This window comes from Aquarana catesbeiana, linkage group LG05 (assembly GCF_042186555.1).
Source record: "Aquarana catesbeiana isolate 2022-GZ linkage group LG05, ASM4218655v1, whole genome shotgun sequence".
Taxonomy (NCBI): domain Eukaryota; kingdom Metazoa; phylum Chordata; class Amphibia; order Anura; family Ranidae; genus Aquarana; species Aquarana catesbeiana.
Genome location: NC_133328.1, coordinates 323,320,475 through 323,335,226, shown reverse-complemented (window position 1 = coordinate 323,335,226; position 14,752 = coordinate 323,320,475). Strand labels below are relative to the sequence as shown.

General features: G+C 38.8%; 1 protein-coding gene across 2 annotated transcripts in view; it reads left to right on the top strand.

Moving 5' to 3' along the window:
• Positions 1-11,665, top strand: part of CDH18 (cadherin 18) — a 1,382,204-nt gene extending 1,370,539 nt beyond the window's left edge. For both annotated transcript variants that reach the window (XM_073630863.1, XM_073630864.1), the window contains 3 exons: positions 4,557-4,674; positions 8,755-9,006; positions 11,003-11,665. In XM_073630863.1, coding sequence (XP_073486964.1) covers positions 4,557-4,674; positions 8,755-9,006; positions 11,003-11,493 — 861 coding nt within the window. In that variant the 3' untranslated portion in view covers positions 11,494-11,665. The remainder of the gene's footprint in view (positions 1-4,556; positions 4,675-8,754; positions 9,007-11,002) is intronic.
• Positions 11,666-14,752: the final 3,087 nt, after the last annotated feature.

Here is a 14,752-nt window from a genome sequence, read left to right as displayed (position 1 = left end):
TAAATGCAGGTGTGTGTTTACAAAGGAAATAGTACGATGAAATGTGCTTCCTTTGACAAATATTATATAACTTGCATTGTGTATCCCAGTAGCTGCTTACATATTATACATAGCTTATAGGAGCTGAATATTCCATGTGTACAAGGCCAAAGAGTTTGACAGGCAGTGAACAGGTACATTAAAAAAAACACAATTAGTAACTTTGTATTAGTAACATGCATTGGTGTGTACATAATCACTGACATTCGGCTAGCTCTGTGGTGAACATAGCTTGTTATGCATAGACAGAACAAGCAATAGCTCAAGCACATTTTGGCAGACATATCAATGCACTGCCACACTTTTAGTTTACCATAGAGCTGACTGATGGTCTTAAATTTAACAGCATACTTTAGGACATGAAAATGTATAGGACTTAATTGCTTTACCTCTTAGGATTTGCTTAAACATGTGTCCGTATGAATGCAAAATAATATTACAGACCCTGCTTCAATATATAATATCAACTAAGTGGTTTAGGGCTCTGTAACACTACTGAAAAATCACCAGTGACAGGATCACTATAAAATACAGGGATGACACATACTTGCTTTGTATGTGTCATTGCCTTGATAGCTTTGGCAGGAAGATGTTGCTTCCTTGCTGCTGAAAACACCAGTGAGAGAGTGATGCCTTGCTCCATTAGCTGGTGAGGGAGTGACACATTCAAGCAGGTAAGTGTTTTCACTCCAAAAATAAACCCTACAATATTGGTGGTCAGTGACCAGCTGAAAAAATACCCACCAGCACTGGTGGTCAGTAGCTGCCTAAAATATTAGAAAAAGAAGGGTGCACCGATCTAATGAATTACCAAAAAATATTTTTTTTTCTAAATAAAAATGACAATGGTCGTATTTACATACAGATGTTATGTATAAGCATATCACACCAGAGACAGATGCGAACAGTCTCCCTCAGGTCTAATGCGAAGGACCGGTGGTGCCAGAAGACCAGGCGGTGTTTGGAGTGGCTTCAGTAGCTACCTGTACAAATACCTCACCAGCACTGTCTGGTTAGCTGGTTGCCTGGAACAATAACCTCAGCAGGAGTAGTGGTCAGAATCTAGTTGGAACAATAACGCCCCTCAAGCATCACATCGCCGGGTAGCGGCTGGCTGAAATTTGTGGTCAGTGGCTTGAATGTGTCTCTTAAATTATCTGGTGGTCCAGTGGAGTACTCTGTAAAGAACAAAAAAAAAACAAATGCACACAGTGACAGTGCACACCAGAGAACACCATTACTGTGGTAACAGTGCCTCAGGGGACAATACTGACCACTCTTCTGTCTCTGCTATCTGGAAATCTCTTTTGGATACTTGTGGAACATTGCAGAAGCTCTGTTGGCATCAAATAGTTTGATTGAATACTGGACATAGGTTTCTTTCATTGGTGGTTGCTGGAATGCAGAGAACCAAAACACAACTAACCAGCACACCACTGTCACATTGTATATTGCACTGAAGCACCCTGCAAGTGGTAGTACCTAGAATGAACCACACTCCCATTGGTATGCCACTGGTGTCATCAACTAGCTTAGCTTGGCCAGTGCCACATTTGGTCTCCCTTGTTCATGTCGGGTCTTCTCCTAACTTCTTTAATAGCTATACATAAGTGAATAGATTCATGTGAATACAGATTTGCTTCATACTCCTTTCTTCTATAGTTTACACATATAAAATGCATTTGCCTTTCTATTGTTTAATTTTTGAACTGTTATTTATATTGTTATTCATCTTGTTAGGGTACATTTTATATACTTCAGTATTCATATTTTAAATTAGAGAAAAAAAAATATGTTCAGCAAATACTCATTATAATATAGAAAAGATGTACCACATTACAGAACAGCAGATGTATTATTATTCTAATTATTTTCAGGATTCAGTGAAATGTACCCAGCAGTCAGAATAAGAAAGCATAGTTTGGAACAGATGAGTCAATTAACATATTTGGAGATGAAAGTGTTATAAGTCAGTGTAAGTACATATGCTGCATACATAGTGCTGATGAAATCAGAAGGGATATGTATAAAAAAGTGACACTTATACTTGAAGTTGTTTAACCCAACATAAAATACATTTGATATGTTCATTGCCATTTAAATATGTAGTTGTAAGCAGAAATGATTGCATTACCTCCTCAACACCTTTAGACACTCATTTCAGTGACATTTGAATGCTGTCACATTTTATAGAACACTAAGCACAGAAACCTTAACAAGCATTGTCCTCAGGCCACAACTCCATTTATAGCAGTAACAACCCACGAGTTGACTTGTCTGGACAGCACTCTTTGATTACCATTACAAACTGATTGATAGCTGAGCAGTAATGTGTGTGTTACGGTATTTGCTTTAAGCAAGCCTCCACCAGAAAACAGCACATTTTGTAAACAAATCTAAAAGTGTCAAACCAGAGGGGGCTGAACAGCCAACATAAAAGTGAAAATGCATATGAACCAATAATTAAATCAGTTGTCAATAAATAAAAATGGTATGAAAAAGAAGACAGTTGCCATGGACTAGTGTAAATTGTACACTCATTTTTGATTAATAAAAGTGTTAATGCTTATGTTGACAAGGCATTTATGTCCATACCTGGAAACTTTCAATAGTCATTGAACCTAACATTGGGATGGATGACGGACAGAGCAGGGGAGGTGCTAATAACGGTATGCATAAGACAAATTTCTTGGGTTCTTGTTGTGGATTTGCGAGCTGGTATACACATCTTCTCAAGAGCTATAGAAAAGAGAATGGAGGGGGTGTCAAAATATTATTGAATACAAGTTAGGGGAGTAAAAGTCATGGGCACTGCAAGTAGGTTGAGGCTTTCAAACTCAACCTAGGGATGGGGAATGTAACAGGCATTCTGAGCACAGAATTGGAGATGAAACCTATGTTGAACCTGGAACCCACGAGAGGAAGACTGGCTTATGAATCCTTAGATGTGGTGACTCAATTTATTTTTTAGGCTTTTATACTTTATTTTCACCTGGTTATCTGGCCAGACACTTCCTGTCTTAGGGTGGTTTTACTCCCTCCTCCACTGTATCTATGGAGAAGTAAGGTAGCTACCCTTGGACAGCACCATTGTCAACCTACAGTCAGGGTAGTGTTACATGAAGATAAATGTAACCTAGGGACTGAAAAATTAAAGTCTAATTCTAGTTAACACCTGCTAGGCAGTTACAGAAACAGTGTTTTCCCACTTTGGATAAGGGTTTTGCCTAAATGAATAAGACCAACTATTGTAAGCAACCCTGTCAGTGTTATATGAGTTATCTCAACCCTCTAACTGCAAATTTGCTTAAAAGCTTGGCATGTTAAAGGAAGTTGAAAAATATCAGACGTACTGGCAGGATCAACAGGTAATAAAACTATTCATACATTATTTTCACACAAGATTCAATCAACTTTTACCCAGAATTCACCTTTTTTCCAACTGAATTTAAGCATTAATAAATCTTGAGTGACTGTTGAGCGCATCCTGCTTGAAAACATATATAAACAGACCTTTTGATGTTAGCTTAAATTCCCTCTGGCCCTGGACACCACTTTCTTCCAGGTTGAATAAATGCCCTGCATCATTAAACCTCATTCTGTGAGTCAGGGGCATCATGAAAATGCCCCCTTGGGGTGCTTCATCAAGCTGGGCTCACAGAATAATGATGTAGAGAAACATCCCTAGGCCATTACATAATGCTGTTCTCTGCACCATTGAGGACCACCACTGACAAAGAAGGAAAACCAAAGAGGATGAAGAGGACCTGGGGACCTGAGGACGTCACATGACTGCACTTAAGACAATGCCAAAAAGGTATGTATATAAACATAAAAAGGGAATGCTCTAGGTGGAAGAGGGTCTGTCCAACCTTGAGTTGTGTTAAAGTTAGGGGCAGGTCTGGAAGAAGGACTTCATGAAGTAGTATTTACATCTAATTTTCCCATTACATTTAATTTGTTACTGGTATTGCAATTCATAATTTTGACAATAATTGAGCAGGTCTACCCCTCGGCAAATTGATGTAGAGTCCTAAAAATACAAATGAAACTCTTGGCAGGCACCCATGCACAAAATTCCACAATCTAAAATCACATATATTGATGGTTTTTAATCTTCATAATGTATGTGGTCACCTGATCAGCATGGCAAGATCACATGAGAGGTACTTCATACTTAAAACCAGGATCACATAACAAAGGGGGTGTGGCTTTGGGCTTGGTACTCATTAAGTGACATTGATTATTAATTTACCCTTAAATGACCCTTACAATGGCATCTTAAAGCCAATTAATAATTTCAGCAAACTCTGTAGAAGTTGCCATAAAAGCATTGTGTTTGTGCAGTGTTAAACGTGGACTAGCATCTAAATCATGAAGTAGATGCCGACTTAAAAAATGGATACAGCATTTTAGAAAGTGTGACAGTAGGTACAGAAAAATAATAAGGTGCACTGGCTTTTACCATTTATTAATAGTACAATTGTATTAAATGTATTACTTATTTTGTCTTCTAGGTTATTTACACTCTTACAGCCATAGATAAAGATGACTCTGCAAATGGACAAAATTTTTATTTTTCTCTTGAAGAGGGACATGCACCAAACCCAAACTTTACTCTAAGAAATAATGAAGGTATTTTAATTGTTGTTTTACATTTATTTATTTATTTCAGGTACTTATATAGCGCCGTCAATTTACGCAGCGCTTTACATATACATTGTACATTCACATCAGTCCCTACCCTCAAGGAGCTTACAATCTAAGGTCCCTAACTCACATTCATACATACTAGGGACAATTTAGACAGGATCCAATTAACCTACCAGCATGTCTTTGGATTGTGGGAGGAAACCGGAGTACCCGGAGGAAACCCACGCAGGCACAGGGAGAACATGCGAACTCCAAGCAGGTGGTGTTGTGGTTGGGATTCGAACCAGTGACCCTTCTTACTGCTAGGTGTTTTCCTCATAGCTGATGCAGTAGGTATCATTATTTAAATAAAAAAGTGCATGCCAGAATACTATAAAAAAGCAAGTTGGCAAATGGTATAACTTTGTTGGAATATCCAGTGCTTAGAGGTCCCAAAATCAGGAGATGCTTGCAGTGCACCACTCTCTGATTTATCAAAACTGATGCCTAGGAACACTTTCAGGATGTTCCACAGTAGAATGCAGTATACCTCTATATAGGTTTTTTGAGGCACTGTATTGCATTATGGGATTGCTAAAATTATTCTTTGGGAATAATCTGGGAAAATCAAAACTTGAAAAATGGATGATAGACATGTAAACATTTATCCTTAATTTAAAACTACATGTAACACATTACTTTAACCCTAGTAATCTTAACCTTGATAGTGGTATTACTAAAACTGGATAAAAACCTCTTACTGTCGGACTCATATTGTCCGATTTTGTTACTTATGGTGGACGTGAAGGTTTTAGCTAAAATACTAGCCAATAGATTGTCTACTCTCATTGGAAAATTTATTCATCCAGATCAATCTGGTTGTATACTGACTAAATTCCTGGCTTTCAATCTTCAATGTTTGTTTCTTAATTTGCTGACTTTTTCCCTTATTTCGGGCAACAGAGCAATCCTTTCCTTAGATGCAGCCAAGGCTTTAGATAGTATAGAATTTAATTTTCTTTGACAGGTATTATGAAAATCTGGTTTTGGCATTTGGTTTTGCAGCCCCACAGCACATATACAAGTTAATGGGAGGCTTTCTGAACCATTCTTTCTCTTTAGAGGTACTTGGCAGGTTGCCCACCCCCCTGCTGTTTGCCTTAGCCTTTGGATGCAGCTATTCGACAGTTCTCACAAATAGTGGGCTTTCAGCAATCTTTGGGGGCAAATAAGATGGATGACATGGATGATACAGAATATTTTCTGGGTTTTCTATCAATTGGGACTAGTCTGTAATGATGCTTCTAGATCCCATTAGAGAGCCCCTCCCAGTAGCAGCTTCTCAAAAAGTGCTGGTAATATGTTTTAAATATTTGGGAGTGGATGTGTCCCTAATGTGGCAGATTATCTAAATCTGAATATTCATTCATTATTATGTAACATGGTAGTGCTGCCTGGTGTAAGTGGTGTAAGTTGCCATTGTCAGTGGCGGGGGGGGGGGGGTGCAATTTAATAAAGATGATGTGAGAGCCTCAACTTCTTTATATGTTATTTTGAGAACTTATATAGAATCCTGGGAATGCTAGGAGTGCTTTACAGCTTCCTAAGGATGGTGGTAGATTGGCAGTTCCCAATGTCAGATTTTATTTCTTGACATCTCGGATGCAACAGATGGCAGGGTGGGTGGAAATTGACCTTCACAGTCCAATCCAGGGGGGGTTTTTATCCAAAGACTACCTTTTTTCCTTGTTGGAAGCAGGTCATTTTTGGGTGCACCCTCCTTTTTTGACCCCAGATCTCATCTTTAAGAGGTCTTGTCATGCTTTTTTCCATTACAAGGGATGTTTACATTCATTGTAATAGGAATAAAAGTGACAATTTTTTTTTTTAAACAGTGTAAAAATAAATAAAATAATGTAAAATAAATAATAAATATAAAAAAAAAAAAAAAACCCTGTCCCGACGAGCTCACGCGCAGAAGCGAGCGCATACGTGAGTAGCGCCTGCATATGAAAACGGTGGTCAAACCACACATGTGAGGTATCGCCGCAATAGTTAGAGCGAGAGCAATAATTATAGCCCTAGACCTCCTCTGTAAGGCAAAACATGCAACCTGTAGAATTTTTTAAATGTCCCCTATGGAGATTTTTGAGGGTAAAAGTTTGACGCCATTCCACAAGTGGGCGCAATTTTGAAGCGTGACATGTTGGGTATCAATTTACTTGACATAACATTATCTTTCACAATATAAAAAAAAATTGGGCTAACTTTACTGTTGTCTTATTTTTTTACTCAAAAAAGTGATTTTTTTTCCAAAAAAAGCACGCTTGTAAGACCGCTGCGCAAATACGGTGTGAAAAAAAAGTATTGCAATGACCACCATTTTATTCTCTAGGGTGTTAGAAAAAAATATATATAATGTTTGGGGGTTCTAAGTAATTTTCTAGCAAAAAAAACTGTTTTAAACATGTAAGCACCTAAATTCCAAAACGAGGTTAAAAAAAAAAAAAACATTTGGAGAAATTTTTTTTTACTCACCTCTAAATGCCTGTTGCTAGGGGGTCCCTCGTAGTCTGCCTCCTTTGGCGCCTGTGCTCCTGACGTCTCTTCCCTCGGCGCCTCTCTCCCCTCCCTCTTGTCAATCATCTGGGACACGTCACCGGTCCCAGATGATTGCACGGCCAGTGACAGCGTGTGGCGCAGCTCACAGCACGGCTCGCACATGCGCAGTTGGTGCCCAGCTGTGAAGCCACAGCTGGGCACCCACAGTTAAATGCCGGTGCCGCTGAGCAGAGGGGGGACGAGCGGGGCTTCGAACCCCCGCATTGCTGGACCCTGGGACAGGTAAGTGTCCGAATATTAAAAGTCAGCAGCTGCAGTATTTGTAGCTGCTGACTTTTATTTTTTTTTCTTAAATGGGAACTCCGCTTTAAATTCTATATGAGCACAACAGCAGCTTTATGGACACAATAACATCTTTATGCTATGTTGCTGTGCTTAACCACTTGCCTACCGGGCACTTTCACCCCCTTCCTGCCCAGTCCAATTTTCAGCTTTCAATGCTGTCGCACTTTGAATGACAATTGCGCAGCCATGCAACACTGTACCCAGATAAAATTTTTATCATTTTTTCACAGAAATAGAGCTTTCTTTTGGTGGTATTTATTCACCGCTGGGGTTTTTATTTTTTGCTAAACAAAAAAGAAAGTCTGACAAGTTTTGCTTAGCTTCTATTATTACATTTTGCAAATAAGTCGTTTTTCTCCTTCACTGATGGTCACTGATAAAGCGGCACTGATGGTGACTGATAGGCAGCACTGATGGTCACTGATAGGGGGCACTAATAGGTGGCACTGATTGCCAGCACTGATAGAACTGGTTGCTTTTAGTGGGTGGTGCTGTGAAAAAGAATAATGCAGTTAAAAGTGGCCACCATATGGCAATTATTGGTTTAAATCAGGTGGTGAGAAGGCAACATATTGCCTCCTCACACCTCTTAAACAGCACGAAAAAGGGTTCCAAGCATGTATCTTTTCAGAGTAGAAGCATGCAGGGAAGTAAAGTGTTAAATCACTTCACATAATAACAGAAGGTTCAGCCTGAGGTCCATGCTCACAGGTCAGTAGTCCATCAATTGGTGACACATTCCACAAGTAGTTCGCTGATAACAGAAGATAAGAGTGATCAGGCAGCCTTTGACAGCAGGGAAGGAGATCCAGGTGTCAGCCCGACAATAAATAAGGCTGAGCTCTGGTGAAGTGAATGTTCTCTTATCATATTCTTTCTTTCCTGCACTTTCCTCCCTAGTGTGTGGACACCTTGCTGAATCCAGGGGGGGCACTTGACCCCCCCCTGCCCCCTCCTGCTGACGCCCATGGTGGTGACAACGTCTGATTCTAAATAGGGTTTAATTGGTGATCTTTATTAAGCTTTATTGCGGTCAGTTAGTTCTAAAACCTTGATTAAATGTAGACAGATATGTAGTCAAGATATAGGGTATAGGATGTGTGAATTACTAACATAAGAAGTAAAAAAAAAAATCTGGAAATTATATTATTATCTTTTCTCTCTTGTTTTTTTTAGATAACACAGCAAGCATTGTAGCAAGGAGGCGAAGGTTTAGTAGAACATCACAGGACATTTATTATTTTCCTGTTGTTGTTGCTGATGGAGGAAGCCCATCTTTAAGTAGCACCAGCACATTGACAATTAGAGTGTGTGCATGTGAAAGAGATGGCCGAGTGCGAACTTGTCATGCTGAAGCCTTTCTCTCATCTGCTGGACTTAGCACTGGAGCCTTAATTGCAATTTTGCTCTGTGTTGTCATTCTACTTGGTGAGTTATGATGCCATTGATTACCTAACTTGGTGTTTGTTTAGTTAGCATTATTTGTTATGGAGATGATACAATTTTGAAAATAAACACACTACCATATGGTTACAAAAATATCTTAGAGTGTGCAGACTTGTTAATTAAACCTGCAACATCTGGATAACAATAACAGTCTATTGATTATGTTTTGTAAAATATAATAGATATTTACACAAAAAATGTAACAGTTTTAATAGAATAAAAACAGATTTATGAACCTGGCTTTTTACATTTGCAATTCTTGTATATCTGAGATTTTCTGCAAACAAAATGTTATATCAGTAATGTTCTCTCAGGTGTAATATTGAGCTAAATATTATAGCTACTTTAAAATGTACCCATCATGCAAAACAGAAAATCAAATATTAGTGCTGCAGCCTAAGTTAAAACCGAATTGCAGTATATGGCAAACATATCGTCAAACATACATTTCTCAAGAAATGCTGGCTATAATATTCTACTTCTCCATTCCTGTTTGTCAATTGCCACTGCAAAAGCTATTACATTATCTATGGGTGGATGCAGATCGTTTCGGCAGAATTTAGGAAGCTCACAATAAACATGTTCTGTGCTAATAAATGGGTGTACGCACTATCCTAAATAGCTGTATCTTACTATGTAATAGGCGATTCATTCAGATTCAGAAGTATATAGAGTAGATATAGAAGAAAGCAGACAAATGTTCAATTTCAAGGAATTTTTATGTGTAGAACACCCTCTTTAAAAGTTGTACTTTCTACAATGTTGGTCAGCTCAGTTTTTCATATTTTCTCTCTAATTAGTAGTGAAGGCAATAAGCTAGCTATTTCAAATAATAAAAAAAAAATGAATTCCACAAAAAACACTGCATTTTCATAAACAAACACCTTTCTCTTGGATAATGATAAAGGACATGAAAAATGCATTGGAAATGTGTAGTATGTTTTGACAACAAGTGATTCTGTCTCTCCTATGCTGCTTTTTCAGATTAAATAGCAAACACTAAAGACACAACATTTTACATAGTTAGAGTATTTAACTGCGTTATATATGTTCACAACAGAGAACTCACCTCATTGTTAAACAAACATATTTACAGATTTTAAGGTATAAGTGTGCTTTTGAGATAGGAGTTAAAACTTGTCATATGTCATATGTACAGCAGCAAGGAGTCTGGGCTTTAATAACCACATACTGCTCATATGCGTTTATGAGTGGCCAAGGTTGCTATGCTGAGAATGCCTCCACTGCTTCTTATGGCAAAGAGACTGAGGTGCCAAAGACAGCTCCTGGTCTCTAGTTATGATCAGGACCCAGTGAGATTAATCAGAGTGATCACATGATCAGGAATATCTCAACCTGGGCATAAAGGTAAAGTTAGATGGATGGTGGTACTGGGTGGGAAGGGGTTAAAGCAAGTTCATAAGGTAATATGTTGAAAGCAAGGCTTGGAGAGACAGAAAGGAAAGGTTTTCTTGCATTTTATGAATGAATGCATCTAAAGGATTTCTGAAAATACCCGTATTAAATATTCTATATGCAGATGCCGAATTTAAGGATTAATTTCCTCTGTTAGAGACCTTGGAAATATCTGATGATTCTGGGTATAAAGAAGTATCTTCCAGTGCTCAGACATAAGCAGCAAATTGCCAATCTGATACACTGTTACATTAGGGAGGGAAGCAGTTTGTTAATCCTGTGTAAACTCCAACACAAAGATTACACAGGGATGGAGGAGCAGAGCTGTAAGAGAGTGCAGACACAGCAAGGGTTAGTTTTTAGTGGCTGGGGGTCTCTGAACATTCAAAGTAACTAATTATTAAAAAAAAAAAACACTCATTAGGAAACTCATAAGCAGTGTATCTTGTTCGTTTTACCTTCCAGTTATCATTGCTTTTAACAATATGTGCCAAAATATAGAACATAGTATACAAGTTCAAAGTATGTATTTAACATACCTTTGTACCTTATTTTTTTCTAGCCATTGTAGTTCTCTTTATAACACTACGAAGAGGAAAAAAAGAACCTTTAATAATTTCTGAAGAAGATGTCCGTGAAAATGTGGTTACGTATGATGATGAAGGTGGTGGAGAAGAAGACACAGAGGCTTTTGACATTTCAGCACTTCGCAACCCATCAGCTGCAGAGGATTTAAAATACAGAAGGGATGTAAGGCCAGAAGTAATGTGTACTCCAAGACACCAAGATCAGTCTGATATTGAAACAATAAATGTTCAGGAATTTCTCAATCAAAAGCTGGCTGAGGCAGATCGTGACCCAAGTGTTCCTCCATACGACTCTTTACAGACATATGCTTACGAGGGCCAAAGGTCTGAAGAAGGATCTATCAGCTCTCTAGATTCATTAGGGACACCATCTGACCAGGATTATACTTATCTGGATGACTGGGGACCAGAGTTTAAAAAACTAGCGGAACTCTATGGAGAAAAGGAATCTGAAAGAACAACATAGTTTAATACAAAAACTGTTTTATTTACAAATCAACTTGAAGCATAACCACAAGAAAAACAATAAATTCATACTTGGAACTCAGCAAGCTGTTCACTTTTACTGTAGAAGCAAGTGCCATTTTCATATATAAAACTGGGTTTCAGATTTTGAAAAAATACAGAAGCAAAAACTATTTTCCCTTGTGTATGTTTTTTAATTGATCAATAAAGTCGGCAGTTCCACATCCATACAGGATATGCAAAATAAGCAAAGCATTTATATTTTACTACTTATTAAAACATTCTTATGCCAGAATGAAAAAAAATGCTGCCTGTGCACTGAGCTTAAATGGGGCATATATTATGGAATACTATATATATATAAATATTTATATATATATAGCATCTCACAAAAGTGGGTACACCCCCACATTTTTGTAAATATTTAATTATATCTTTTCATGTGACAACACTGAAGATTATATTTTGCTACAATGTAAAGTAGTGGGTGTACAGCTTGTATAACAGTGTAGATCTGCTGTCCCCTCAAAATAACTCAACACACAGCCATTAATGTCTAAACCACTGGCAACAAAAGTGAGTACGCCCCTAAGTGAAAATGTCCATATTGGCCCAGATTAGCCATTTTCCCTCCCCGGTGTAATGTGACTCGTTAGTGTTACAAGGTCTCAGGTGTGAAAGGGGAGCAGGTGTGTTAAATTTTGGTGTTATCGCTTTCACTCTCTCATACTGTTTACTGGAAGTTCAACATGGCACCTCATGGCAAAGAACTCTCTGAGAATCTGAAAAAAAGAATTGCTGCTCTACATAAAGATGGCCCAGGCTATAAGAATATTGCCAAGACCCTGAAACTGAGCTGCAGCACGGTGGCCAAGACCATATGGTGGTTGAACAGGACAGGCTCCACTCAGAACAGGCCTCACCATGGTCATCCAAAGAAGTTGAGTGAACATGCTCAGCCTCATATCCAGAGGTTGTCTTTGGGAAATAGACATATGAGTGCTACCAGCATTGCTGCAGAGGTTGAAGGGGTGGGGGGTCAGCCTGTCAGTGCTCAGACCATACGCCGCACTGTGCATGAAATTGGTCTGCATGGCTGTCATCCCAGAAGGAAGCCTCTTCTAAAGATGATACACGAGAAGGCCCACAAACAGTTTGCTGAAGACAAGCAGAATAAGGACATGGATTACTGGAACCATGTCCTGTGGTCTGATGAGACCAAGACAAACTTATTTGGTTCAGATGGTGTCAAGCATGTGTGGCAGCAACCAGGTGAGGAGTACAAAGGCAAGTGTGTCTTGCCTGCAGTCAAGCATGGTGGTGGGAGTGTCATGGTCTGGGGCTGCATGAGTGCTGCCAGCACTGGGGAGCTACAGTTCATTGCAGGAACTATGAATGCCAGCATGTACTGTGACATACTGAAGCAGAGCATAATCCCCTCCCTTTGGAGACTGGGCCACAGGACAGTATTCCAACATGATAATGACCCCAAACACCTCCAAGACGACCATTGCCTTGCTAAAGAAGCTGAGGGGTAACGGTGATGGACTGACCAAGCATGTCTCCAGACCTAAACCCTATTGAGCATCTGTGGGGCATCCTCAAACGGAAGGTGGAGGAGCACAAGGTCTCTTACCTCCATCAGCCCTGTGATGTCATCATGGAGGAGTGGAAGAGGACTCCAGTGGCAACCTGTGAAGCTCTGGTGAACTCCATGCCCAAGAGGGTTAAGGCAGTGCTGGAAAATAATGGTGGCCACATAAAATATTGACACTTTGGGCCCTATTTGGACATTTTCACTTGGGTGTGTACTCACTTTTGTTGCCAGTGGTTTAGACATCAATGGCTGTGTGTTGAGTTATTTTGAGGGGACAGCAAATTTACATTGTTATACAAGCTGTACACTCACTACTTTACTTTGTAGCAAGTGTCATTTCTTCAGTGTTGTCACATGAAACGATATAATAGAATATTTACAAAAATGTGAGGGGTGTACTGACTTTTATGAGATACTGTATAAACAAACAACAGGCCAATCTGCAGCATCTTGTATAATTATTAAGAGACTTACAAACTCATCAAAATGACCATATAAAAAATATAAAGTACTCCTGCACTACCCTACTCCTAGTGGAATATAGAAGTGAACCAACCACAACTATAAATCAATTAAATAATCCAATAACGAAAACAAAATGTACAAATTGTCATCCAGATAGCTGCTAGCATCAACATGGGTTCCCACATGGACATTTGAAATACAATTAGTAAAAAAACAATTCTGTGCTGCCCCTGATTATTGCTCAGTGAGATAAATCAAATAATAATGCAGTGCATAAATAGCATATACAGTACAACTCACTTACAGTGCCAATAACACAATGCATACATTAATGTTCATAATACATAATAGCATCAAAAGTGATATCTCGTAAGAAACAGTCTATAAAACAGTCTGTAGACAGACTTACGCCAGTTAATAAAATGTGACAAAAGAGTGCTACCAAATATATGTTTCATGTCCATGTGCTTCAAAATCTCCTGAAAAGTGAATAGAATAGTGCCCAAAATATGCTATGTTAAGGAAACACCTCCAGCTTTATGTGCATTACACCTCTGTGCTCTCAGTCCGTTCACCTTATTCAAATGACCAAAAAAATGTATTTAGATTACAAAGCGCCTAATAGTGGCTGTGCTGCATCCGTTTCTGATCACCAGACTCCAGCAGGCCTTCTGCAGGCATTGCCGATATAGATGTTTCCAGCCCTTTAAGACTCAGTACCTCCACCCAGGGTATTCTAAATATACTCAGACAACATGGCAAGAGGACAGAGGAACCGCCATAGTGTAGTACTTAAAATCACCTTGAGTTATTTCCAAAAAACGTACTTACAAGCATTAAATAGTGACAAGCAAAACATCAGGGTATGTAACTTTAAAAATATCAACTCTGGTATTTTTTAAAGCTACATACCTTACTGTTTTGCTTATTGCTATTTTATGTTTGTAAGTTTTTGGTTTTTTTTGGAAACAAATCAAGGTGATTTTAAGTACTACACTATGGCGGTTCCTCTGCCCTCTTGCCATGTTCTCTGAGTGTATTTAGAATACCCTGAGTAGAGGTTCTGAGTCTTATAGGGCCGCATACAATCTATATTGGGCAATACCATATTGAAGGTCTGGTGGAGTCTAGTGACAGGAGACAGATGCGGTACAACTTGTATTAAGCTCTATATGACCTGAATGAGTTTTATGAGCAA